Source organism: Porites lutea, chromosome 6 (genome assembly GCF_958299795.1).
Source record: "Porites lutea chromosome 6, jaPorLute2.1, whole genome shotgun sequence".
Lineage (NCBI taxonomy): Eukaryota > Metazoa > Cnidaria > Anthozoa > Scleractinia > Poritidae > Porites > Porites lutea.
Window position 1 is genome coordinate 26,770,124 of NC_133206.1, and position 27,269 is coordinate 26,797,392.

Here is a 27,269-nt window from a genome sequence, read left to right on the forward strand (position 1 = left end):
ATTACTACTACCAAAAATTAGTATTTTCTCGCCAGTTTTATCCATGAATTGTTTTGAAGTGTTTTTATCTGCTCATTTTCCATCTTGAATGTGACGTTTGCCGTAAGCGTGACTACATGCAATCTTAGTGGCTTTAAAAACATCTATCATAACTAAAGTATATACCCACTGAAATACCTTTTAAACACCTGTAATTGATGTACATGTTTTTGAAAGACATAACACACTGTAAAATAAAGAAAACGACATTCCAGTGGTGTTATTGAAGATGCATTAGCATCATGGTAATTGCGCAAATGAAACGACGGATGATTAAAATGAAGATAAATTCGTGGATATGTTCTTGTTATTGAATACCTGGAAAATAAAATTACTTTATATTTTGCTTCAATGAAGAGCAAAAAGTGAAATATCCAACCAGGGTGAGTTACTTGGGATTGAAAACCGACCCGTCCATTACAGAAGGCCCCGTGGCCCAACGGATAAGGCATCTGACTACGAATCAGGGGATTCCAGGTTCGAATCCTGGCGGGGTCGAAGTTTTATATTTTTGTCCTATATTGTTAAGAAATTTCAAAAAGGGTTATAAATGGTGGTCTTATTGACAACATGAGCCCTCGCCTACGCTACTTATTACGGTGTCGCTCTTTTTTGGCCAGAGGTTTTGATCGACACGCTTTTACTGGTTATGTGGAGAGGGCGACATAAAACGAAGCACGTGATGGACATTGCTTCTCCTTCTTGTGTACAGAGCCCACACTGATAAGAACCAAGGAATTCAGCAAAAATTCGCCTAAGTTGACTTTTTAGCCTACGTTTGGCGAAGAAGCTAGGACGTGGCGTTCGCCTTCCTTCTCCTTCCCTAGCGACTCCTTCGCGTCCCAGCGCTTTCACAGTAATTTGAGCCTTTTTCCTTTTCTTTCGAACGCCTGTCAATTGGACCAGGGAATTCTCTGCATATAATTATTTTTTGTGGGGCCTTGTTGTTATGGTTTCTAGGAAACTTGATTATCGACATCATCAGAGTTAACGTTTATAATTTGTAAACCTGTAATGTCTACCCTGAACAATAGAAATGAACTAATCTCAGGTTACAGACACTCAAAGAAATTTCTACTAAACACTGTCCTAACTTGACTTAACTTTATTACAAAATCAAAACGAATTATAGCCCCCCTACCTACCTTGATCTAACAATAAAGAACCCATCTAAGAAAACATTGGTGAAACTGAGAATAAGCTGTGAGGCAATGTCTGAGCCTCGTTATCTCGCCAATTACGTCAGGGTGACGTCATTAAGAAGCTTTCGGAACGCCACTGTCATATTCAAAACAACTTTTTTTGGAATCAAAATTTGTAGTATATTGAAATTAGTCTATAGGCGCAAACTTTTACGATGTTCCATCATATCTGGCGTACCTGTGATATGTGATTGTTACAAAAGAAAGAACAATTACGACAGAGGCATATGAAAACACATAGTTTGGAACACCTCATTTACTGGGGCAGATTTTGCTCTCTCACTGGGGCTAACTCACAAATATATCATTTTCCTATTTCTAACATATGAGAGAAATAATACAACTCAAAGCTAAAAATTGATGAAAAAAACTGTTTTGAAGCTTCCTTAAAGAGCATCAAATTACAGACTCTTCCAGTAGCAATTTGCTAATTATGAATCTCAATTTTTGAATCTACAGGAAAATTACGCTTTTTCACCAAAATAGGGGAAAGTTATCAAAAATGCTCGTTTTTCTAGGCATTTTAGCCCTTCATAACACCTAAACTGTGAATAACTGAACCTGATATTCAGACCTACGTGCACTCACTTTCCTAGTGATAACCACCTTTCCATGGGCCTTATGGTGGCGTAACCATGTTCCCACCATGGTACGAAAAAGGAAGACCAAGGAAATGAAAGTTGATGAATCATCCAGGGGTGGGGATCGAGAGACAATTACATGTATTTAAACAAAAAACATCTATACATTTAATTAGTCTGCAAAAAAATTTAAGACTTTATCAAGAATTCAAAACTGTACAAACCCTATAAAATGACCCCTAAAGTGGGTCCCTGCCATGCTTCGTTCATTTGTTTTACTTATATAAAATGCAGAGATTTTCTTACAATGGGCACTCCTTAAAAATAGCTGACTGTAGTTACTTAAACGAGAAAAGCTCAGTCAAAGCTCAGGGTGAAACTACAGGGGTAGAAACTGGTGATAAGATGTGTCATAACATTAATGTAACTCTCAAAAACAATTTTTTACAAAAACATCAAACTGCACATGAGGGCTCAAGGGTGTAATCAAGGATTTCTGATTGTCCTTTAAACTTAAAATATCCAGAGAACTTCTGCCCATTCAACATCAATGGAAACCATAGAGGGTCATCTGGCCACATGTCACTAAATGGTACCTCTGATAAAGAAAACCATTTGGGACTCATTTCTAAAGAAAAAAAAAATTAAAATTGTTCTGTGTTTAAATACATAATAAACCACTTTAAAGGGGTAAGGTCAAAAAAGCAGAGCTTGGCTTCAGGTTAAGTCTCCCTGGTGATAGATCACTGGACTGATGGATACATCCTTAGTGGTTATTTGCATCCCACAAGATTTACTTTAGTAAGCGGGCTGTGAGATGGGGCTTTTAGAGGAATCAAGAAATCAAACTGGACCTACATCATTTGACTCAGGTACCCAACAAACTGAGCCAAACAGATGTCAACTGCATGATTTGTTCTAATAGTAGTCAATTAGCAACTTTCTTGATAGTTTTAGCTTCAAGGTTAACAAATTTTGTTTAACAAGGTGCCCCTTTTTTAAAAGCCAGGTCCTGTTTTGTTCAGCTCAAACCACAAAAGATAAGAAAAGATTGCCCTAAAAACAGGTCAGGTTTGACAGCTGAACCTAATAAACTAATGCCATATGAATGACACCATTTCAGATCTAAACGAGAGTAGACCAGGGTAGGGATGGGTATACCTCCTAGTTGACTGGTCAGTAGTCATGAGGGGTTTAATGTATTGCTGTAACACTCTTCATTGCTTGCTTCACTTTGAATGGGAACAAGGCATGCCATTCTATGTTAAACTTAATTACCATCAGATTCAGCCGGTGTTCCTTTGAAAATACTAGTGGTGAAAACATGAACCTCCATTATTTGAGGTTCACCAACAAATTCAAACTTTAAAATTCCAGCCTCTTGGAGTTCGTCTACTGTCAGACCTGACTCTTCCCACAATTCCCTGTAAACAAACAAAGACAACATCCACAGAATCCCATTAAAATGCCACCAATAACCTTATTTTAAAAAAAAGTCTAATGCAATTTACTTTTCCCCCATTTGCTCACCAACCCAGATTTTGCTGTTTTTAAAATAATATGATATTGTTGACCCCCCATTAAGCAGCCACCCTTGGCAGGAGGACACTCAATGGAGGTTGGCCACTCAATTGAGGTTTGTCATAAATTAGCATTATCTCTCCACAAACAGTCATCATCTTCTATCTCTGACTGTATTTTCCTTCATCATATTTTAAATTGAAGCTAAATTATGTGTATCAAATACTTAATGGCTGCTTAATAAAGGTGACAGCATTAGTAGAACTCTCATCAAATGGCCATAAGGAGGCCATGGCCACTTGCTCATAGAGGTGGCTGCTATTCACTATTCTTTTCTACAATTATTTTGGTATTACTGGCTGCTTAATAGAGGGTACGTAGCTGCTTGATAGGTGGCTGCTTTTTGGGGTTCAACTGTAATTAAAAATATAATACTCTCCTACATGTAACTGTTAACCAGAAACAATTTTTTTACCTCAGCCCAATGAGAACAATTATATCCATAATATGAAAACCATTTGCCACGCTTTCCCTTGAGTACTAATCAAAAACCAAAATTTTGTAATTCAATTCAATTTTTGTAAGTTCAATTTTTATGTTTTAGAAGGTAAATTGTTGGACTGAATTTTATTCATAATTAAGAAAACTTTTAGCATTATTAAAGTTGAAACATTTACGCTAAGTAACTGATTGAGCACATTGTCAGTGCGTTGACATTCTGCGCATTTGTCTAGATAATTGTATGGACCTCTTCTCCATTTTTGAAGTAAAAAAAGGTTTCCTCCAACCCATTCAACTTTAAGGGTGAATTGAAAAACACTGACCCTGGTCTGCGGACTACCCACTGAACCCCACTCAGTGGACTAGCCTATGGACAACTGGGCGAACCACCCCCCGGAGTACCCCTACGGACTACCCTAAAAAGTCAACCAAATTCAGTTTTTTTGGGGAAAGAGATACAACAAACCTACCTGCGTTGCTATGCAATAAACAGTCGCCATCTTGCTTTTTCCTGGACCCAGTCTTTCTTATTGCAACCAAACTTCATGCCCAATACATGTCAATTCTAAACATAGGAGATTGAGGCCAGGGCTTATGGGCGAGATGGCTACTTCCAAATTTGCCTGTCTCCTGCCCTGGGGTTTTGGTATTAGCGTAATTTTCTTTTCACATCCATTGACTTATTTTATGAAATTTGAGTTACCATCAGTTGGCAGGTATTTCACAAAAGACAGCAGACTGGGTTGCTGATGTCATTCATCATGCAGGTGTAAACTACACGAAAGCACAGAACCCAGAGTTCCATCTTGAAAACAAAGACCTTTAAGACCCCTTAAGATTAGGGTTAGGAAACTGAGTGAATCAATTCTTTCAGGTCAGGTTTCCCAGTATAATGACCTAAATGGAACCTGATTCACCCAGTTTCCTCTAATCAATAAAGTTCAAAGTCATTCTGTAAGAGGTCCTACATGTAGTAGTCTTTGTTTTCAAGAACCCAATCTTTCAACACTTTTTTTGATGCTGTACAACTAACAGCGTGCTGGCTGGTAGCCAAAAAAGAATGGAGCAGGACAAAAAAAAAAAGACTGGGCCGATGAAACAGGCGAAAAGCAGGATGGTGGCTGTTTATGGATCTGTAGGAAGCACAGTGGAGGTAGGTTTGTTCTATCTATTTCCTTTGCTAAAGTGAATTTGGTTGATTTTTTAGGGTAGTCCTTAGGGTAGTCTTTGGAGTGGGGGTCAGTGGGTAGTCTGGGGACCGCAGGTCAGTGTTTTCAACTCTCCCCAACTTCCATCCTTATTCTAATGTCTCTGTTTTCCTCCTTAGGTTATATAGGGCCAATAAGCTAATTTGACCTGTTTTGGCCTTTTGGCTGTGGTTCTGCCTTGACAGCAGTACATGCCCATATAGCTTATATGATGATTGATATCCCGCTAACCCCCATCCTGTCCCGCGCTGGGAGATAGATTGTAAGGAATGACCCCCAAGGAATGGTGTAAGCAGTGCATGCAGTGCCCGTCGCGTTTCCTCGCCGGATGTGTTTGGGATGTGACCACGCGCGCTCACATGCGTTGCCTCTGAACAATTGCGAAGAAAAATAGCAGACTAATCATAGCGAAGAAAGATCATAGCAAGATTAAAAAGCTTTTAAAGCAACAAGAAGACTAAGGGTTGAAAACGATTGGCAGCTTTACCTTTTAGCAGCTTGCAAAATTGTTTCGTCAGCGTCCACTTTCCCGCCAAAACCGTTCCACCTACCAGCTCCAAACCCTCTCTTCTTCATCCCCAGAAGAATGTTGTTTCCATTTCGAATAAAAGCCAAGGTATAAAGCTTTGATTTCGTCATTCTTCTTTTCAAAGTTCTATGGAGATTAAACCAATTTCAAGACCTTTCATTAGATGTGATATGTATGTAACTGATCAGACACGTGTAGCGCGAATGAAAAATTCCCGCAAGTGACAGCACCTTTACACTGCAAGATATAAAGACCGTCCAGTCTGCTCCTCAACAGCTGTTCTCGTCGTTGTTTCAAGTATTAAGTGAAGACCGAGAGATCTACACTTGCTAAGAACTCAACGAAGAGTAGAGGCTTGAAAACGGAGAGAAAAACAATAAATTGGCCGCTGCCGGCTCAATAAATATTGTTTATGAAAGAACACACAATGTGACCAGCGGATTTAACTTTAAAAAATTGTCTTTGTGTATGCATAGTTGTAATTCCCCCAAGTATAAGACCTCGAGAGCACTTTGTAAATATGGTGAGCTGTATGTGTTGAATTGTTTTATCTCCGGGTCTTTTTTTCAGTCTTTCTGTCTTTCACTGTCTTTTATGAAGACTGAGATTTCTTTTCCCTACTGCGATGGAAAACTCACCCAGAAGCGAAGGTAAATTTCCTAGTTTATTTACAATTTATAGGCCTGTAATTACGGTCAAAAATATTGGGTAAAATAATTACCTTATGCTCTTCAAATCTTCGGTATAACCGATAAAATCTTTCAAATTTCCCCGTTAACAGTATCACCTGTCATTGAAAAAAGGCAGCGCACTAAAACTGATAACGTATCTTTACTTAGCTGGTCTCAAAGACGAACATACACTCACTTCTTATGTGGTATGTAAGTTAAAAGTATCGCTTTGATGAGTAACAAAAGAAAACGATATAAATTTTTCTATACATTACTGCGAAAGGGAAACCTAAAAGGAATTTTGTTTATGATGAAAGGAATAGTCATTTATTTTATTACTTCCGCGTCTGTTCAAGTTCACCAGCTGTAAGGACAGAAAATTTCAAGACACACAGCTGTTACTTTCGCGAAGGCGATTCCTTTATAGTTTTGCGCTGCGTATCATGATCGCGCATTTCTTGAGGACGCAGGGGAGGTTTTTATTTATTTATTTTATATTGAACAATTTTTAGTCAGAGGTGCCCAGTTCAGTGAGGCTGGTTTAAATGGGGCCTTGATGAAAAGAAAAAACAACACAAAAAACAATAACAGATCAAAGAAAATGGAACAACTAAGTATAGCGAAAGTATTGGAGGCTCAATTTGGCTTGGATCTAATGCATCAGCCAATTCCACCTGCGCCCAGCCCCCCCCCCTCCCCCTGGGCTGACCCCCGGGCATTGGCACTTTTTTGCCTTGGATGGCAATTTCCGAGGGGTGGGGACTCTTGAGCTGTCAAATCCCCCAGGGTGGGGACAAAAAAAGACGTCAAATGCCTGTCCTCCGTCAACACTGCAATAATTTTCATTGATCACACGGTCGAATAACGCTATTTTAACCATTTTAATGTTCTCTTTTATTTGTTTCAATTAACGTCTTCCTTTGTAATAGTGCTAGGATTCTTACAACGCGCTAGGATTCTAACAATTCTAACGATAACATGCACCAGTTTATGGTTTTAATATTGATATAAAGTTATTTACATTAAAATTAATAGAGCGCTGTGAAGTTATATGTTATGAATAGTTGAATAAATACTTCAACAGAAATTTGAAAAACGTTGATTCACATCGATAGCTCCAATTTCGCTTTGCAATTTTGATAAGCAATGAAGAAGTGCATGCATAAAATCGAGAACATGCCTTTACAACCCTCATCAATTTATTCCTGTCCTTGACAGATGAGCCAATCTGCTTTTTTTCCAGTAAAACCATCTGTGTAGTTATATTCTGATAGGAAACCGTGTGCGTGTCAAAAGCTCGGGAATGGCCCTGGGTTGGCAAATTCCTGGCCCCTTGGCAGTGCAAAATTTGCAAATGCCCCACCCCCAGGACTGACAAGGCGGGCAAATGGGAGGGGGGGGTGGGGGCTGGGTGCAGGTAGAATTGACTGATGCATAAAGTTCCTTTTTAGGTCAAACCCAAACTTATTTAAATCATGCTGGCTCCTCAGGGCCAGAGGAAGCGTGTTCCAGATGTTGGCTCTTCTGAACTTGCAGGAGCCCTGGTACTTAGTTGTCTGAGTTAGCAGTAGATGGAGGTTGCCTGTAAAACTGAAACTGTTTGATCATTGCCTTGAATAAAGTAATGGTCTTAGAAATGACAGGACTTTTGCTGGGCATTTGGTCATCTGTCCAGTTAAAAAGAAAAAAACTTTAAATAGAGCAATATAATTTTCAGGAATGAAAATAGCATCTTTGAATTAACTATACAGTGTAATGCTGATTTTCAGGCCACTGTGCTACTCAATGAAGAGACCTTTTGTAGTGTATGGAGATGAGATGACAAGGCCTTGCCTCTCAGTTTAATTTCCTTTTTTTGACCTTTTTCAAAAGGAAAGGGTGCTTCATTGTAGGGAAGACTAGGAAGAACATAAAATAATAATCATAATCATAAAAGGCAATTTGAGTTGTGTTATATGTAATAGAGAGATGTTAAGAAGGTTTGAAAATTTCAAAGTTTACCTCCATTGAACCATGACAGGATGGTACCTGATCTGTTCTTCCCATGCAAATCCTTCCAATTTTCAGAGGCTGTAGCAATAGCTTCTTTTGAGATATAAGCCTACAAATTTACACATTGAGTAATAATTATTTTTATGTACTCTTTCTATTGCTGCTAAAATTATCTTTCCAAAATACATTGTTTCCTTGTTAAGAAAAAGTTGATCATGTGATCAACTGTTGCAAAAAGCCCATTCCTTGTGAAATTTTTTGTTATTTTAAAATATGTTTATCACATATCATTTATTATTATATTTACTTACTGATTTCTGAAAATGCATTCTCTATGAAAGTGAGAATGTGATCTTTACAGAAGAAAAAAGGTTCCAGATGGTTGATAAAGACAAGAACAAATTGGACAGGCTTCAATGAGAATCTAACCCTGACCTTTGTAAGGGGTGCACAGTTCCATCATTGGGTGTATTATGAACTCACAATAATTGCCCAGATTTCCAGTTGGCTTTATTACCTCTATGGATAGAGCATCATGTCCAGTCATTACAAAGGTCAAAGTTTGATTCCTGGTATGATTTTTTTTCAGGTCTTTATCAACCACTTAGGTTGTTCATTCAACAGTGACAACCACATTCCCGTTTATTCATATTTTCATGGAAATTTTTAAAATTGGATTTATTTCATGTTTTCTTAGTCAATCCGGTTTTTGTTACACCCTTTGTTATTAAGGGTAATGGGTAGTTAATAGTCAAATCTGTGGCTTTCTGAAATTGAAAGACCTTGCTTTAATTAAAAATTGAAGTTCTGTAAGAGAAAATTGCTTTGGAGATGTTAAGATAAGAGGGAAAGTTTTTGAACCCCATGCTTTTCCTTGATGCTTTTCCTTTTCATTTGTTTATTTTAGTAACACTTAATGACTCAAGTCCTAAGGAAATTTCTATCACAGAACATTTGTAGATCCAACATGAAAAAAATGGAAATGTAGCAGTGATCAGCATTCACAGGTACTAAGATGTCACAGCACTTTTTGTTTTGACCCCAGGAAATGCAGATCCTCATAATTTACAAGAAGGATCTTCACAGGCTGCAGATGGACGTGAGAATTGTGGTAAAACTGACTATGATTTGGCTGATGGATTAGAAAATGGCTGTAATGGTGAAGAAGCTGAGTCAGGTTTTGATGAAATATCACAGGATTGGAATGAAGAAATTGGCTCATTAACAGATGATGTTTTGACTTCAGAGGAAATTAATGGACAGTGTGAGGACAATAAAGCTGATGATTTGGAAAATACTGATTCAGCCAACAACAAAAAGAATAATGAAAGTAGCAAAAGTCGTCATCCAAAGCATTTACACCACCATCTTAGTTGGAAGAATGCTCTAAGAAAGGCTCAGTCCTTGCCTGATCCGTGGGAGAAATTTCATATTGATGATTCTTGTCCTACAGAAGTTGCCATAAGACACAGATATAATGCACTTAAGAAAAGCTGGGTAAAGGATGAAGTGAGGATTAAAATGGAATTATTGGTGAGATTCAGATTTTATTATTATTTACTAATAAGGCCACTTTACTTTATTGTTGCCTATTTTGTACAGCTTTACTGACACTTGATCCAAAGTAAGAGCCAATGGGAGGGCAACTTCCTTACACATTGCTTTAATGGGGACTTCCCCTGGACTGGTGGGGCGTGGTTTTTGCTTGTATGACCTTGTATGTTCCAAATAGGAATAAGAATCAGTTAGGACACAGGGTAGCTGTCTTTAAGGTTACTTTTGCTTCCCTTCCAAACGACGGGGTCAGGGTTTCACAACCCTGGTGGCATCTATATACTGGTCAAACTTGGGTATGTAGTATCCCACGGAACTTCTCAGACACAGAAAAATACATAGCCATGTGCTTAAGGTGGTCTGTAAGCTCAGATGTTGGGTGATATTGTCTCTGGTAGAATTGATGATTGACATTTACATCACCTCATAAACTTAAGAACAATCAGTCTGAAAATCAGTCGTGTTCATGAAGGCCAGGAGGTTGGTATGTGAAATTTACAAGGTAACTTTAATTGGTCTGTAGAACACTTAGTAATACATATGTGGTGTTTATTTATTTTTTAATTTCTAGCCATTTGATCAAGGTGCAATGAGGGAGTGTTTCAGACTGTAAGTACAACAGTACAGCAGCAGCAGCATCAGCTGATGATTGCTCATAATAAATGTCTTCAAAACTACCTTTTTTGCTACAGAGTTACATAGTTACTGACTACTGTGGTTGTAGATTTCAAAATTGGTCATTGATTTCTTTTCCATCCACATAACAAGTTGGTGTAAAGTAACCCTTAACCTTGCTCAGCTGTGGTGCTTGCAAGTGTCAATCCCCACCCCTCCTCCGCTCCTGTGTCAACCCAAGGTGTTTATATGCACCACTACACATGAATTTCTCTTCTCTTGTTGAAAAATATTTCACTCCTTTGCTGCTCTCACTCATAAAATATTTTTTCAACACAAGAAGAGAAATTTTGTATCTGCAAGTAGCCATGTAATGTTCTGTTTTAGTATAAACTCAAATGAGGTGCAATTTATTATGTAAACGTAGCAATGATCTTTTCATGTGTGAAAATGTCATGTTTTCATGTGAAGATTCCGTGTGGTATTTCATCAGTGTTTATTTGATAAATGATTTTACTACAGGAAAAAGTTATCAAACTTCTCAAAGCACACGAACTGGAAGCATGCAGCTAATTATGTTGCAAAGCGGTACATGGAACAAGTTCCCAGGAACGTTTACTTTGATGACGTCAGGCTACAGATGGATGCAAAGCTTTGGGGTGAAGAGTATAACAGATATAACCCACCTAAAAAGGTTTGCTTTATTTTCATAATCATAGTACTTTTTAACATTCCACTTCTAGAATGACAAAATACTGGACAGTACCAAAATCAAAGTTTTCCAGAAAATTTATAGTAAATTTAGAAGGAGAAAAAAAAATGTAAGTAGGAGGAAACAGATCAGATTGAAAGGTGCATCCATATGTGGGTTTGGGGCTCATCCCCCTTCCATTAGGGGGGGGGAGGGGGATCCAGGGGCTCCTCCCGATACAAGTTTAATTTGGGCGACCTTGAAATAGGTATTTCAGTGCATATTGATTGACCAGGGAAAGAATTTTGGTCATGACAGGAAGTCACCTTTCAACTTTTTGTTCATTCTTAAATTTATATCATATATTATTTTGTTTTTATCAAGCAAAGTTTTTGGAAACAAACAGCAAATGGAAATTTTTTTTTGTTAGTAGCCATCACCCGTATGGTGACTTAACGCCAATTTTCACCCCACACCAGAGCTTTAGGAGAACCCTGGCCAAAATCCTGCATACCAGGAATCAATTTTTTGAAATCTGGAATCTGGAATTCTTTTAATGTTTCACAATCCTTATGAAGATGATTTTAACTCATCAACCCCTTGTGTTTTGTGTTTTCTTTACCTGCAGGTTGATATCTTCCAGGTGTATGTGATTGAAATGAAGGAAAGGGAAGGTTCACCGTTGTTTCATTTGGAACATTTTATTGAAGGAAAGTATATCAAGTACAACTCAAACTCGGGATTCGTACGTCAAGACGAAACTTTGCGATGTACCCCTCAGGTAACTTGCCTGCACGATGGCACAAAAAGTCCAGCACTCTCACTGCATACATTTTAGCCCACTTTGACCTTGATGACATTTGACTAGTCTCGTTTTTGTTACCTACTTAAATTTTTCAATCCCGCTGAGGTTTAAAAAACAAAAGCCCTAATTTGCAAAAGAAAACAACAAACAGAAGGATTCTGGTAGTTGTAGTAAAATGACTTCTTCATGCAATTGTCCTTCTGCCCTGAAACATGGGAGATAAAAAAAAACTCCTTTAAATTGCATCATGTCAAGCCTGCACACCAGTAGCATGATGTATGACTGCACTGAAGAATCAACTAGATGCTGTAGCCTGCAGACAAGCTAACGAGAGCATGCTACAAGGCTACCCTCGCTTAGAAATGTACAGTTTTTGCCATGCCTCTTGGCCAATTCAACAAAGTTCAGTGGAAGTGACTTGGAAGTTTCATCCCTCCCACCTCCCCTGATGGCAGTCTCAACAATGCCTACCCTCCATAATCGGTATGCCTATCGTTCTGGCAGTCTTGGTTTTCTCCCATAATTTAGTTCCTTATTGTGATAGGTGTAGGCACTGAGAATATTACATGCTGAAATAGTAGTTAATATCCCTTTACATTGCTCAAAATAGTTGTACAGAATTTCGTTTTTGAACATCAAGTTTTTTTATCCATGTGTGTGATTTCTTGTCATGTTTTCAATTGGTTTCCAGCTGCACTTTTTATGTTTAGGTGCAGTAAACTCTTTCTAAGCCGAGCTTCAGGTTTTTGCCTTGTTTCTAGTTATATTACATCAGACAACCTCTAAGACCAATTTGTGCATGTCCGAATGTTGTCCATCTTTAAATGAGAACATGTTTAGTGTAATTCTTCCAACAAGTCTCTGTCATGAATACTGTATAAGAAAAGCCAATATATAAAAGCATTCAAGGTCATACTTGACATTCACAGGCTTTCAGTCATTTTACATTTGAGAGATCTGGACATCAGTTGATTATTGTTGACATTCAAGGTAAGTTGGAATGGTTCTTTGAAATTATTGTTTGTGTTACAAGAGTCCAGTTTCGAGTTATGGCCACTGAATAAAAGATGTAAATTAGCAATTTTTACAGGCTTAGCCTCCATCATATAGTCACAAATTTCCATAAGAAGAAGACCTGTTTATTACTCTGTCTACTGTGTGTTTTCAAATTTCAAACACTTACTTGCTGGAATACTTTATGTCGGGCCTAACCGTGTATGAATGTGTGGTTAATGTTTGTATTCAGCTGTATTTTTTTTTCGAAGCTGGACTGTAAAGATATCCCTGGTCGTTCTCCCGAGCTCCCGAGTATGTAATCTCTGATTTTAAAAAGTTTTTGTTTTTAGAATTCAAAAAGGACAGACGGCAAATTGTTGTTGCTCGAAATATCCTAAAGTCGTTAACTGTTCATAATAGATTTTGTCTCGATTTTTCCGCGAGTTATAAAGTCTAGAATTAATAAAGTGTCGTACTTGGATAGTTCATTGTCCTTCTTAAGGACATGTCCTATACGGGGAGGTTATCTTAGCCTCTTTTTTGAGGTGAATTATCATTATTGTGTGTAGAGGATTATCCCGGACGGACGAAAGGCAAAGAATGAGGACGTAAAACAAACGAAATAAGGAACTGGAAAAAAGATTATCGAATAGAACACAAACAGGATAGAAACTGGTTAAAACGATGGGAGAGGGAAAGGTTACAAATAATGTCACTTGTTGTCTGTTACCTATAGATAGGCTTGGTGACAAACGAGTTCGAATTGCAATTAAATTAAAACAAATTAATTTTAACATTATTAACAAGACAGCAAAGACAAAAGGGCCGCGAGTTTTACCCGATATTTCGGAAGGACAAGCCATCCTTTTTAATAAGGGGATTTATTGACACCTGAAGAAGGACGGCTTGTCTGTCCGAAATATCGGGAAAACTCAAGTTCCTCCTCTCTTTGCTATGTTGTTAATAATGTTAAATTTTTCTTAGATAAAACAGCAAGATTTTCGTATCGTCATCTTGTACTATCAAAATTCATAAGTTTAAACCTTTTCTTAAGGTTGTTGCCTGGTAGACATTAGTTGTTGTCATGGCTCTAAGTGGAAAATCACGTTATAGGGGAATTCCTTCCGACGTCATTGTTCACATTTTTGCTCATTAGCGTACAAGTTAACTCATTGAATATGTCGCCGTATTTACAAATTAGGTTCAAAAGTTGAAAGAGCTGGTTAATTTGAGAAGTTTTTGCAATCTTCAGCTCTTCGAATCAATAACAAAGGAAACATGGGCAATCAAAAACTGAGAAATTACTGGGTGGCAAAAACGTTAATGAGCTCATACATTCTTTGTAAATTTTCGACTTTCAAAGAGAATCTCCCTGAAACTATTCCCTATATCGGGCTCAAAGTTTCAGATATAACTGAATTGGTATGCTCTTTCTATATTCAGAGGTTCTATTTTATTGGCTTCATCAGATAATAATAAGCGTATGTTAATAGAAAAAATGTAAACAAGGATTTGCTTATTGTTATTGCAGGAGTTGGTGACTTGTACACAGACCCACAGATTCACACTTCAGATGGCAAGGGGTATGGAGACGCCAACTTAGGTCCAAGAGGCATGTCATTGTTCTTCAGCTCCCATAAATGTAACAGGTAATTCATTCTATGTCCTTGAAAACATGTTTTTATTTTCGCAGTAATGCGCGAGGAAACTTTTGGCCATATCTCACAGTCTTTATTGACTCTATTCCGCAAATAAGGAGCTTGTTCAATGCCTTGTGGTGTGACAGCTATCGGCTGTAAATGGTCATGTGCATCACACGTGCCAGGGCACCAGGGCCCCACCCTAATTTCGCCACTTAAGAAACGAGAAGGAAACTGGGACGAGTAAATTTCGCAAAGACTTCTGGGACAACTATCAACGACTCACTTTTGGTTGGTTTACTAACTTAGAACAAACGCCACTGGATCGTAGTCAACAGTTACCGGCACCGTAGAAACGACTTATTGACGGACTCAAGCAAAACTAACTATCAGAGACTGACTGGACAACCAACAATTTGACTAGCAATAAACGACTGTTTTAACCGTGACAATAGACGGATCGAAACGCACCAATGACATTACGAGTCTTCATTGCCAATAACATTATACGGCTTACTTGACGGACGCCCAATAACATCGCGACCTAATTGACCAACAAAATCAATAACCAGAGTTAAATACCATCAACTGACGAGATACAACTCACTTTGACTCTGAAGATAACTACCGCACAGGTTGTCGAAGCGTCAGTCACTGTCAACATCACTATTCAGGACTACGTTCACCCGGACGATCATACTCAACCTACTTTTGAAATGACTCCTGCAGGATTCAAACCTTTCACGCTTCTGGAACTATTACTAGGGAAAGGGAAAACAATTGGCCAATAGCTGACCGGTGTGTCTCCGGTAATGAACTCCCTTCTCGTTTCTAGATTCGCGAATAGAGATGGAGACAACGAACATTCTATTATTTTCAGCAACTTGACCGCACTGAACACTTTTTCTTTGTTAGTGATATTTGCAGAAATTAGCATGGCTGTTTTTGTTGTTCTGACATAAATAGACCATCAAGTTTAATCCATACACAAAACTTGAGCCTTACATTTCATTTCATTTACATGGTTACGCACACGTGCGAACTTTTAGTATTGCTTAAATCACGGTACTGTTTTTTTGACAGGCCATCTCATTGGTGCTTGGCAAGTAATAGGACGTTGTTTGTTTATTTGTTTGTTTTCTGCAGAATCTGCGAGAGTCTTGGACTGTCTCCATTTGATCTTAGCCCTAAAGAAATTGATCGCATTGACCAAGCTCTGCGAAACATTCAAGAGTCCACCACTGTCTTGAAAAATAGTGAGCTTTGCACATCTCCTGGCCGCAAAATCTCCTCCACAATTTATGACATGACTGAGTACTTGGCCCAGTCCCCTCCTCCATCTCCGTCTATTTCGGAACCAGACTCCCCTCGATCTTCATTGTCGTCCTCGTCCGGATTATTGTCGGGATACTCGCGTCAGCTTTCCGACTCACAATCAGATTCCTCCGAGACTGAGAGTGATCAAAGTGATGTTTTTACTGAAAACGAGGTCAGTTATTTCCTGGGTTAAGTGTCAACCTTAAACATAAATGCCTGATCTGCGAGATATTCTTAGTTTCCCTACAGAAAGGTCGTAGAAAATTCTTATCGGGGGAGAGCCTATTAAGCGAACCTTAAACCCGATTAAGATTTCGCCGAAAATACCCGTTTGAAGCTAAAGTAGTTAGTCGAGCCATTTTCTGGTTGTTTTTTGGCCAAAAACAGGCAAAACTACCCGAACATAGCAGTAATCACAAGTCGAGTTCTATGCTGGCGTTTGTTCCCAATGCCCAGCTACTGAACCTAACCCTGTCTAACTCCAGGCACGCGCAGGAGGCACCCAAAGTGACACTGCTTCCTAGACATTGGCCTTTTGCTTTCTCTCTCTGATTCTGTCGCTTTTCGTCCCCGCTTTTGTTTAATTGTCATTTGATAGTCATTTACTTGAATCATTTTGGTGCGAAATTTGTTGGAAGAAAAGCCAAAGTTTCAGAAATTATTTTAAAGACATGCAGTACGGGTGGGTGGTGGAATTAGATTGCCATTCGATTATCCCTGATCAACGTTTTTTCTGGCACGTTGACTGAACCTACAGTCTCAGTCAAAATTGTTGGGACACTTTGGTGTCTTCTTGCCCTCCCAATGTTGGTGTGCAAGATGAGGTGAGTTTACTGCGATAAACAACATTGGGAGGACAAGGGGACGGGCCAGAAGTGAAAAAAAAAAAAAAAAAAAAAACAGCGTTGGGTGGAAGTGTCCCTACTATTTTTGTGTGTCACAAGTGGTACAGGGAATACGGTTCGAAACGGACAATTACCGGCGGAATAGTTGTGAATGTGTTGAAAGTGGAATTGGGCGGAATTTAATTGGAGACACCGCAGAGTTTACAGTTTTTCTATGTGGTTTGTGTTAGAGACTGAAATCAGTGTCACTATGCCGCTAAAGTATTAAGACGATCGAGTCAAATACAAAGGACGAGGAATTAAATTGCCATTTAACTGCTATACGTATATACTTTGGTTTTCCTCAGGATGAAGAAGTCCATGAGTTATTTCCTGAAAGCATGATGCGTAAGGCATCTAGCGTGTTTGCTGAGGTTGCATTACTTGAAAAATTACAACTGGAGGCAGCCGAGCAGCAGAAAAGAGAAAAAAGCGTGTCCATTCTTGGACAGGTCAGTGTGACCTGGCCACTTATGTTGCTTTTAAGCCATGAAAGTGGTTAAACATATATAATTATATATTTGGACAGTGGTTATAGTAATTTAATCGCCTACCTATGAAATAACGATCCAGGGTTGAGATGAAGTAATGGGAAACAGTGGAAAATGTTGCTTTAGATGTTGTCATTCAGAGCGAGAAAATTACTTCATCAATAAAAAGGGCACTCGAAAGTGTGCATGTGGTTACATCTCTCGAACTTCAACTTTAAGGTAATTTGTGAAAGCATCCTTTGAAAAGCTATGCGAAGATTCTGTTGTGTTTTTTACGTTGCAAACGTATTGCCGACTTACTGAAACGGATTCTTCTCGGGATGGGGGCGGGGGGGGGGGGGGGGAGCAGTCTGGACCCGAGAGGACGGCGGAAATCCAGCACATAGTAGTTAGTCACAGGGTTGTCATTAAGAGGCAAAGGCCGGGGATTTCCCCCGGCTACTAAGAACGTGGGCCCCGGCTACTTTCATAGGAAAACAGAAGAAAATTAGAACCAAAAGAAATCCCTAGCTGTTTGATTCCCCGCCTACTTGTTGTATTTACCCGGCAACTTGAAATCTTAGTGACAGCCCTTAGTTACCCTAAAATAATAAAATGTAGGCTGCACAAAGATTATTATAAAGCAACTGTAACGGGCTAGAAGAAGAAATATTATACATGAACACTTTAGATGATTTAATAATATTTGTTGTGTTTGGTAGGTTCATCTGGAGTTCGCCAAATGTAATGAGATTGGTCGCTTTACTAACAATGAGCCTCAAATGGACTGCGCTTTGTTTCACTTGGAGCAATCAGCGGCTTGTGGAGACTTACAAGCTTTAGTAGCAATGGCTGAGATATATTTACAGCTACCTCATGACTTGCTAGCTGCAGTCACTGTGCAGGTGATTAACATAACTCTTTCACTGGTTCTGTTTATGTAATGTGACCATTCAAATAAAAACCCTTTCTGTGCTACTGTTTATTATTCTGTACATGATGGTTCTCACATTTGAGTGTGTGGATGAAATCCTTAAGTGGGACCATTCACAATAAAGCTATTGAGCAGTCTACGTTCCTATGGTACTGTTTATTATGTTATAACTAGGTGGTTCGAAGAATTGAGTTGGTGGATGCAATTGTCCAATTTGACCGCTCAAATAAAAGCTACTGTGCATTACTTTCCTGTGGTACTGTTTATTAAATGCTGTACCAGTTGTTCTAACTTTGAGTCTGTGGATGGAATGGTGTAGTGTGACCACTCGAACAATTACTACTGAGCAGTTCTTTCGCATGGTACATTTTGAGTTCCACTTTTTCCAAAAATGTCAAAGATAAAATTCGGGAACTTTTTTTAAAACTTGCCGTTTTTGTGTAAAAGATTTGCTTGTGTTGTTTTTGAGGAATCTGACGAAGCAACAAACCGAGGAGTAGAGTACATGCTAAAAGCAGCAACACTGGGAGACAGACAGGCCATGGTTTATATGGCGAAAGCCTACGAATCTGGAAACGGATTGGCGTCCCAGAGGTAATGTGCTTTTTAACGGACACCTCTAGGTGGACATCTAGGGGTTTGTCTCTGGCGTTGCTCAGCCATTTCTCTTGACTCTCTAAAAGCCAGATACCTTGTTAAGACGGACACTAGCGTGTTCCAGGCTCTCATTTAGCGGGGAAGATGCGAAAGTGAAAGGCACGCGAAAAGTTGGCGGGGCGGGGAAAAGGAAAAAGGAAGTCCGCCCTTCCTCTTCCTGGTTTCCTCCAGTTTTTTTTTTGCGTTCGCTCTTTCTCGATTCAGCGGACCCGACTATCTCGGAGCATGGAACAGGCCAGACGGACACATAGTGCTTGTCCTAGGAGTGGCCGTTTTAGACTCAGAGTTAACTGTTACCATACTTGGCGCCTCATGACTAGTTGCGAGGGCCATGTAACCCTCCCCCACCCCCTGCCATCTTCCCTCCCCTCCCCGTCATCACAGGCAGTTTTTACTCTTCTCAGTTTTTGCTCACCATGTGGAATCAAGATAGCGGCCTCTCAGACTTGGCGACTGACCTCAAAAATCACATGGAAATCTTAAGTTAACTCTCTCTAAGACGGACATCACTGGGACTGGGACTGGGACTGGGCGTCTGTCTTAGAGAGGTGACCGCGTTGTAGATAGTCAAACACAAGGTCTGAAGAAAGGAGGGACCAGCTCTAGGTGCCCGTCGTATGAAGATGTCATTACAGTCAGAGAGAGTTACGGTGACTGAAATCACTATATCGACAGCCGGCGAGTTCGGGTTTACACGTCTATATGAATTGTTATCTGCTCATCAGATGCCCCCAAACTTTGGTTCCTTGTCGGAGCCCTTTAACAAACCTGAAACGTGTGATTATGATCTTGTGTTTCAGGGAACGCAGCTGGCTGGAGGCAGTCAAGTGGTATCAGAGAGCTATCGATATAGTGGATGAGGATGGCGATCCACATCCTCTACACACCGATCCTAACTATGCACTGACTGCTGCTCAGGCTCGCCTGTATCAACAAGGAGGGTATGGACTGGATAAGGATCCTCAGACTGCTGGCGAGATGTACTCGGCAGCAGGCGATTTAGCAATCGCTTCTATGAAGGGCAAAATGGCAAACAAGTATTATGTAATGGCTGAGGAAGCCTGGGCCGAGCTAGAGGAGTAGATGGAAAATGATAGTTGGTGGCTGCCGTCGTCTGTTTGACCGCTGTCAAACGGTAACAATAGACCTTTCCCGCATTCCTGTAAACAAACGCACCAACGCGAGGCTCAGGTGGACAAAATACAGTGATTTGTATGAAATTGTCCACCCGAGCCTCGTCCTCATTTCTTTATGTTTGCTCACTGGAGCGTAATGTGGGAAAGGTCTATTTGCAACAACAAACGTAGCAAAGTGCTTCAACCAACTACAGTTATTTCACCGTTAAAATTTTGATACTTTTGCATCATGATTACACCGTAATTTTTAGGGAGTTATTATAACTCCAAAAATGGAGTAAAAATTTTAGGTACAGGATAACCCCTTTTTGGGGGTTATTTTAGCTCCTAATTTAACTCCGAATTTGGGGTCATTTTTACTCCTGAGAAAGAGTTCTTTTTACTCCCAGTCTGGAGTTAAAATTACTCCGAAATAGGGTTACTTGTACTCCGTACGTGGGTTGTTTTCACTCTTTTTGGAGTTAATTTAACTCTGAAAGTGAAGTAAAAATTTTAGGTACAGGATAACTCCTTTTTGGGGGTTATTTTAACTCCTCAATATCTGGGGTCACTTTTACTCCTGAAAAAGAGTTCTTTAAACTCCTTTTTGCATTGGAGTTAAAGTAACTCCACGAAAAATAACTCCACTGTAAGGAGTTAAATTAGCCCCACTAGAGGAGTTATTATAACTCCCTGAAAATTACAGTGTATGCTGTTAATTTTCTTAACGGAAACAGAAACTCATCTTTTTACGAAGAATGAAAACACATCGTATGATTTAAAATATCTTTGCTAGCGTTTTTATACTTCAGAGGAAGTAAAATCTCATTATGCACATACGTTTGACCACGGTGGTGTTCCCTGCATATTTTTGTAGCTAAATCGTAGTACATGTGAGCAAGCAATATAAAGAAAATACAGACTTATACAGAGTCGATGTTTACGCAATGCAGATTACACGTCAAGACGTCATAAACCCGGAAGGACAGCACTAATAGACTTTGTATAAGGCTTTAAGAGTTAAGAGATAAAATCAAAGAAAGTAGTGCAGTTTAATATTGTTTAAGTATGTGGTGTCATAAGTTATATTGTGTATAATGTAAGAACGCTTTGCTGTGTTTTCTTTTTACTCATCGAGGCCACCAAGATCTCTAGATCAAACAACAATTAGGACAATTAAGCAATAGGGACTTTGAGATGCCACGACGGCAACGACAACGAGGACGTCAAAAAAGCACTAGGTTGAATAGGCAAAACATTAACTCTGCACGTGCATCACCCTTTTTTGTACATTTCTTTGCCGTCACTGAACGACTACGACGGGAAAATGCCTAATTTCACGTTTTATGGAGGACGTAAACAAGCGACGGCTATGAATATGGTTCTTAGGAATTCGGCTCAAAAAGAATTCGCTTGCGTTTGACGAAGTAAATGAGTTGGAGAAATCGCGAAAGAGATTGAAAGAACGCAAATTCACTTTTAAGCGACGTTTTCGTGGCCGTCGCCGTTGTGGTATCTTAAACTCCGTAATGACGACGACGACAGTGGGAAACGTCTCTCAAAAAGTGAATTCGTGCTGCTTATTCCATGTCGTTCGATTTGTCAAATGTTAGTAATTTTTCTGGAGTTGATCTGTATCTAAATTTTTAAAAAAGAAAAAAAAAATCGTTCCCTTGTATTCACGTCCTCTACAAAACGTGAAATTTTAACGTCGTGTTTGTGCAACGACGGCAAGGAAATGAACAAAACAGCGTGATGCACGTGCAAAATGGTTGTTTTTATTATCCTGCTCTTTTTTGCGGTTCTCGTTGCCGTTGCCTGTCGTCGTTGCTTAAGTTCCCTGTTCTACCAAGAAGTCAACTTCCAGGACAGATGTACCTGTTTCGTATTGAAACTTCTCATTAGCTCTTTACAAGGAAAAGTCTATGTGATTGTATAGATATTTATTGAGGAACAGTTAAATTATATGAAAAGTTACAACAGAAATAACAGGACATAGTAAATAGATTGTGATGTGATTACTCTGGCGAAGGGAAAGTCATTATTTTAGACTTCTATTGCTCTAGGGCACCCAACGATCAAAATGTTTCCAAATACGTAAGAATTGTCTCAAATCATTTTCTTTATGCTTTAAAAGCTTTTATGGTTAATTTGGGGCTGCCTTAAAAATCTGTTTATCTGTTCGGATATCTTGGGGAGATTTGGTCGTCTCGAAAGTTTTAGGGGGGCTTTTTCGTCTTATCCGAGAAAATCGTAAATACTTTAAAACAGAAATACTCCGAATGTCTTCGAGAGATGGCGAACGGTTATCCAGAAGGGTTTAGCCGAGCTTTAAAAATTTTTAGGCAATATTTGCTCTTTCGAACAGTTATTTGAAAGAAAAAAATCGTTGGGTGCCCAGTTGCCAAAGTAATCAAATGTTTGGTACGCTGACTCAAATGTCACTGGTCAAACAGACATGATTTCATTGGCTAGTTACGTCACACATAGGTACGGTGAAGACAAAGAAAAAAAGGAAGTATAATAGCTATTTATAACGCAAGTGATCTACAGAACACTGCTACACGAAAAGAGAAAGAATGTTAATGATTCACAAGCTATTTTATTTTAGTACTACAATTTTGAAGTAAATTCCTGTACTTAAGAGTTGCAGAGAAAAGATTAAAATCATGAATATTTTGGCAAGTAATTCTTTCTATTTATTGAAGTATTCTTTGTCTCGAAAACAATTTTATTTCTGCAGTTTACATTTGTTAAAGCCTCTTTTTATAGGCGGTATGCCAATTTAACGAGTTAACGTTTTCACCCTACTACTAGAGGCATAGAGGAGAGCCCCGGATGGTTTTAGCTGTGACGAGGTGCTACTCCGGCTCTGCTAAGGGGAATTAACTCTAACGACATCATTTGTCAATGTGGTATTGGGTTACAAACCATGGAACACCTACTGAGGTGCCCCAGACATTCTGACACATTCGCTTAGAGGGGAGATGTTTTAATTGTACCTACTCATCTTCTGATTCTGATCTTCTGATCAGTTCTGATCAATGTGCAGACTATTAAAAGACCTTTAAAAACACTGAACTTGAAAATCACTCTGCTAGTTACGGTTGTGCGCCTCTACTACCATGTCACTATTAAACTTCACGCACTGATTTTTCTTTGACTATTGCTCTTTTGTTTCCTTCTTAATTGCTTTAAAAGTCGACATAATGTTAAAATATCCTTATTATATATTATCACTTTCTGCTAGCTATCCCCTTAGCCTGGTTCCACAGACTAAAAGCTTGTAAAACTAATATTTTTACTGTTTAACTTCAACTTTCTAAAGAAAATAAAATAAATAAAAGTAAATCCCTATCTGGTTCATAGACTGCAAAACAGCCCGTATTTTTGCGTAGGTCAAGAATGCAAGAGCAGTCAAACACTAATCTCCAAACGAGGATGAAAACAAGCTGTAAGACTGGGGAGAGGAAGTGAAAAAAAAAACATTTTTTTCTCGCCTCACACGCCTGTGAGGCTCGTTCACTTCACGCGAAAATCTCACGAGGGTGAGTAGAAAAACCGATTTTGTGGGAAAACAAACTGTTTCGCAGTCTATCTCGTTCTCAAAGAAGAGTTCTAAATTCCAGAATTTTAATAAAAGGTTTCCTTATCCTTCAGGTCTCTAGAAAAGCCTGATTATTCATTGTTTCAATATAATTTTACCTTTTATCTCTTTGAACACTCAGACTCTAAACGGCAACGCCTCACAAAGACTGGTAGACATGGACTCTAAAGTTCAATATCACTGTTAAGCGTTTGGCCTGACCAACTGTAGCTTTTTACAGATTTCGTTACATTCTGGGTGCAAATCACTCCAAAAGGCGTCAAAACCCTTTTTACCCAGATTCCCTGCACCATAGCATTCGCAATCCACAGAATGGATCTGCGGATCAGTGAGGAATGTGCAACGAGATTGATTCTCTGCTGATGGCGTCCAACCTTGAATGTCTACGATAACCAACTGCTCGTTGGAAGCCTGGTAGGAGAAATGACCAAATGCCAGGACGAGGTCAGACACTGGGCCTACTCTTACAAAGTTTAAATTATTGGTGAGTTTGACAAACTCTCCTGCCATGTACGGTTCGACATTGTACACACCGCTTAAAGAACCATCCTCGTTAATCAACCGCAGCAAGACTACAGGTAGGAACTGGATGAGACCGACGTTTAAACCTACAAAACACAGATTTTACAAAGTGAAAGTTTAGAGATTGGTATTTGGCAAAAAAATTGGTGCGTAGTTGAGATTCTTCTTAGTTCGCATTTTCATTGGCGTTTTTACTGGGCTTCCCAGTCAGTTGTCGATGAATGTCAGATGAATCCTGATGTTACGCACGTCCATGTGCGAGGGAAGTGACAACTTTGCCAGGTTAGAAGACTGGTTTTTCCTTTAAATATTTCCTTCTATTTAATTTGGAGGTCTAAATTTCGGATACTGAGGATAAAGAAGACACGGACAAAAATAGGAACTCTTAGAATTTCGCACACAAGTTCAAGGCTTGACTTGAGGAAAATAGGAGCTATTACTGACAAGGTTTGGTGACTGAGTAGAGCATACAAGTGTACCCCCCGTCGAGGTTTCAGGGGGTTTGCTTTTGTTTGTATCTGTATCTTGCTAAGCTTTTATCATAAAATCAAATTTGTACATGATCTTGTGATCACAATTCTGTGTTTTCGCCCATTCAGCAAGCACGCTATATTAATGTCAGCATTAGCGAGTTCCAGAAATATGCCTTTGAAAATTTTCAGCTCTCGTGATGTTTCTTGATATTTCTTCTACCATTTTATGGCGATGTAAACTGAAGTCACCGCAAAATGGAAACTTAAAAAAGCGTATAATCCATTATCTCGAAATATAATACACATGACTTATATGACCTTTATTTTTCTAAAGGTGTTTTGAATACGAACGAACACAGTCAATGTGAGGGGCAAAAACAGCAGTAATATACTCAGTAAATAAACCGTAGGGTTTTAACTAATATAAGGGTCAATTATTGTGCATTGAGTTGAATCGCTTGAAAAGAGAGACTTCGCTTGAAGATGTGATCAGAAGTAAAAAAAGTCACAATAGTGCGTCACGTTCAGTCCTTTTAATATCCAAGGACTGTGAATAGTGATTCCATATTGTTTAGCTGGCACAAAAACTTCGGAGGAGTTATAAGGCGGCACAATTATCGTCCATGAAGAAAAGTTAGTCATGGGTGACACAAACAATGAATTTAAAAGTTATTATATAGCCCCCACTTAAAAATAGTACTCTTTTTTTGGGTTACGAAAGTCTTTCAAAAGGGTACAATGTTCTGAATGAGTTTATGTTTCAGTCTCACATAAGATTCTGTCGCATTCAATGGTCGGCGACAAGGTTTTGTAGTAGCCTGAGTGTGTATAGCCGCCCCCTCCCCTCGGAAAAAATAGCCCCTTTGCAGCCCAGTTAAAAATCGCCTTTCGGCGATTCTTGTTAGTTTAGAAATGTGGTGGTGGAGGGAAAGCGGAAAATTGTTTTTCGTGGTAGAAAGAGCAAGAGCTAGTTTGACTTCGTGCTCATTAAATATGCACGATCTGCGAACAAAGAATCAGTGAACCGGAAGTGGAACATATTGTTGGACAACGAAAGCGGCAGGAAATAGAACTTGCATAATTACGTTATGACTCACGGGCGAGTAAGAGCTTATTCTTTCGACAATATGAATCAACAAATAAAATGCCCTTCTTAGTTTTTTGTCAACCAAACAAAAAGCAAGACCTTCATCGACCTTAAAATAACCAGAAAACCTGTCAAACCGGTTTAACCTCTCAAAAATAGCACATGACCTTACTGCCCCGCAGGGATTTCGCCCAGAAGGCGAAATCCCGAGGAGGCACTCTAGTAACTCGCGCGTATATTAAGGAAAGTACTTACAGTTGAAATATACAGTCATACAGTCAATATAGAAAAAATCTCGATTTGCTTGAACAGGGCCGCGAGGAATCGGTAGATAATGATGACGTTTCTATTGTTTGCGTCCGCAAGTACGAAATGGTTAGGATGACGTAAAACACAAAAAACCCCGAAGGAACAGCTTACAATAGGTAGATTTTGTGACATTAATTGTGCAGTCATACTTCGATACTCTTTTGCGTTACGTGTTATCAGTGACATTCTGTGGAGCAGTTGCTATGAAAGTTATGGACCAAAAGACACTCGTTAAGCGCAGATGAAGTTATAAGATGTGTAGAACAGTGAGTTTGCCAGACACGAGTTCACAAATCTTTGATTGGAAACCTTCAGCTGAACCTTGCCAGACACGCTTTCTCTCTCTTTGACCGGAATAAGGCCCAAAACAAGCAAGACGAGTGAATGATTCAACGGCTAGCCTATCACTAGCAGAACGATGGACGATTACAGAAATTCGCCGACCATTAAATTCTGTGCTGACTTATTCCCTGCTCACAGATGTCCTTCCGCTATAAAGTTTAAAATAACCATAATACGGATAAAAAATTGCATGAAACTACTAATTTATGTTTAAAAATAATGAAAAGTAAACGAAAGCAAAGAGGAAACTTGGTGACGGGCTACAAATTCGCGTTTGCCGTTTCACGTAAACGTGATGCTTAACCTCTCAAAAGAGAATCCACCTAATCCACCACATTTTATCCATGACATAGAGGCTCTGACGTCAATGTAATTCCCCGCAGGATGATACGCCCTATACTACTTACTTGTGGACACAAAGGGCGCTTTCCATTCAACCCAAAAGTCCGGAAATTTCGGTTGGTTCATCAAATGGAATGGACCATTTCGGTTTGGTCCGACCGTAATATTCGGGACCAGCTTTGAAGGTGGTCCACTGTGACCGGTCTGGTCATTTCGGTCGGTCGGACCGAAATGTCCCTTTCTCTTTGCCAAAATTGTTGTCCCCAGTACCGCTCTTTTCTATCCTGCTGACAAGACCAAGTAGTTCCCAATGGAAAGTGAAGTGCTGTGAGTAAAGCATGACATCTCAAATAGTTTGAATCAGTTGCAATTTTTTTCGTTTTTTGATATTTGCCATCACACAACAGTGTCAAATAACTGACGCAACACGACACGTAGGTGAAAAAAAGTTTGTGTAATCAAGCTACAATTGTATAAAAGTCCGTGAGAATCAGCGTATTATTTGTCTGAAACCTGTCGACGATATTTAACTAAAGCAATTTACCAATTAAGCTGAAATGAATACAACAAAGCCTGGCTAAATACAAATTGGCTTAAACACCGAATTTATTTACCGTACAGTTCCAGGAATTGCTTCGAATCGTTCGAATAATTATTCTGAGAAA

At 39.2% G+C, this 27,269-nt stretch overlaps 3 protein-coding genes and 1 non-coding gene across 4 annotated transcripts in view; 2 read left to right on the top strand and 2 right to left on the bottom strand.

The window, feature by feature from the left end:
- Positions 1–464: 464 nt before the first annotated feature.
- Trnar-acg (transfer RNA arginine (anticodon ACG)) lies at positions 465–537 on the top strand. Its single transcript has one exon. It is a non-coding gene; the product is annotated as a tRNA-Arg (tRNA).
- Positions 538–1,482: 945 nt separating this feature from the next.
- LOC140942328 (oxidized purine nucleoside triphosphate hydrolase-like) lies at positions 1,483–5,930 on the bottom strand. The gene is made up of 4 exons (XM_073391286.1): positions 5,812–5,930; positions 5,540–5,707; positions 3,101–3,246; positions 1,483–2,450 (listed from the first exon to the last, which is right to left on the bottom strand). Exons 2-4 carry the CDS (start codon positions 5,689–5,691, stop codon positions 2,278–2,280), a joined length of 471 nt encoding a protein of 156 aa, XP_073247387.1. The 5' UTR covers positions 5,692–5,707; positions 5,812–5,930; the 3' UTR covers positions 1,483–2,277.
- A 152-nt stretch (positions 5,931–6,082) lies between these two features.
- On the top strand, positions 6,083–20,189 carry LOC140942316 (eukaryotic elongation factor 2 kinase-like). The gene is made up of 12 exons (XM_073391270.1): positions 6,083–6,231; positions 9,290–9,777; positions 10,370–10,407; positions 10,936–11,107; positions 11,733–11,885; positions 12,839–12,899; positions 14,437–14,554; positions 15,692–16,034; positions 17,055–17,198; positions 17,939–18,121; positions 18,620–18,744; positions 19,608–20,189. The coding sequence occupies exons 1-12, from the start codon at positions 6,207–6,209 to the stop codon at positions 19,888–19,890; spliced, it is 2,133 nt and encodes a 710-aa protein (XP_073247371.1). The 5' UTR covers positions 6,083–6,206; the 3' UTR covers positions 19,891–20,189.
- Positions 20,190–23,712: 3,523 nt separating this feature from the next.
- LOC140942087 (uncharacterized) overlaps positions 23,713–27,269 on the bottom strand; it is a 34,615-nt gene continuing 31,058 nt past the window's right edge. The window contains exon 10 of the mRNA XM_073391067.1: positions 23,713–24,137. Within this exon, the coding sequence (XP_073247168.1) occupies positions 23,713–24,137 (425 nt within the window). The remainder of the gene's footprint in view (positions 24,138–27,269) is intronic.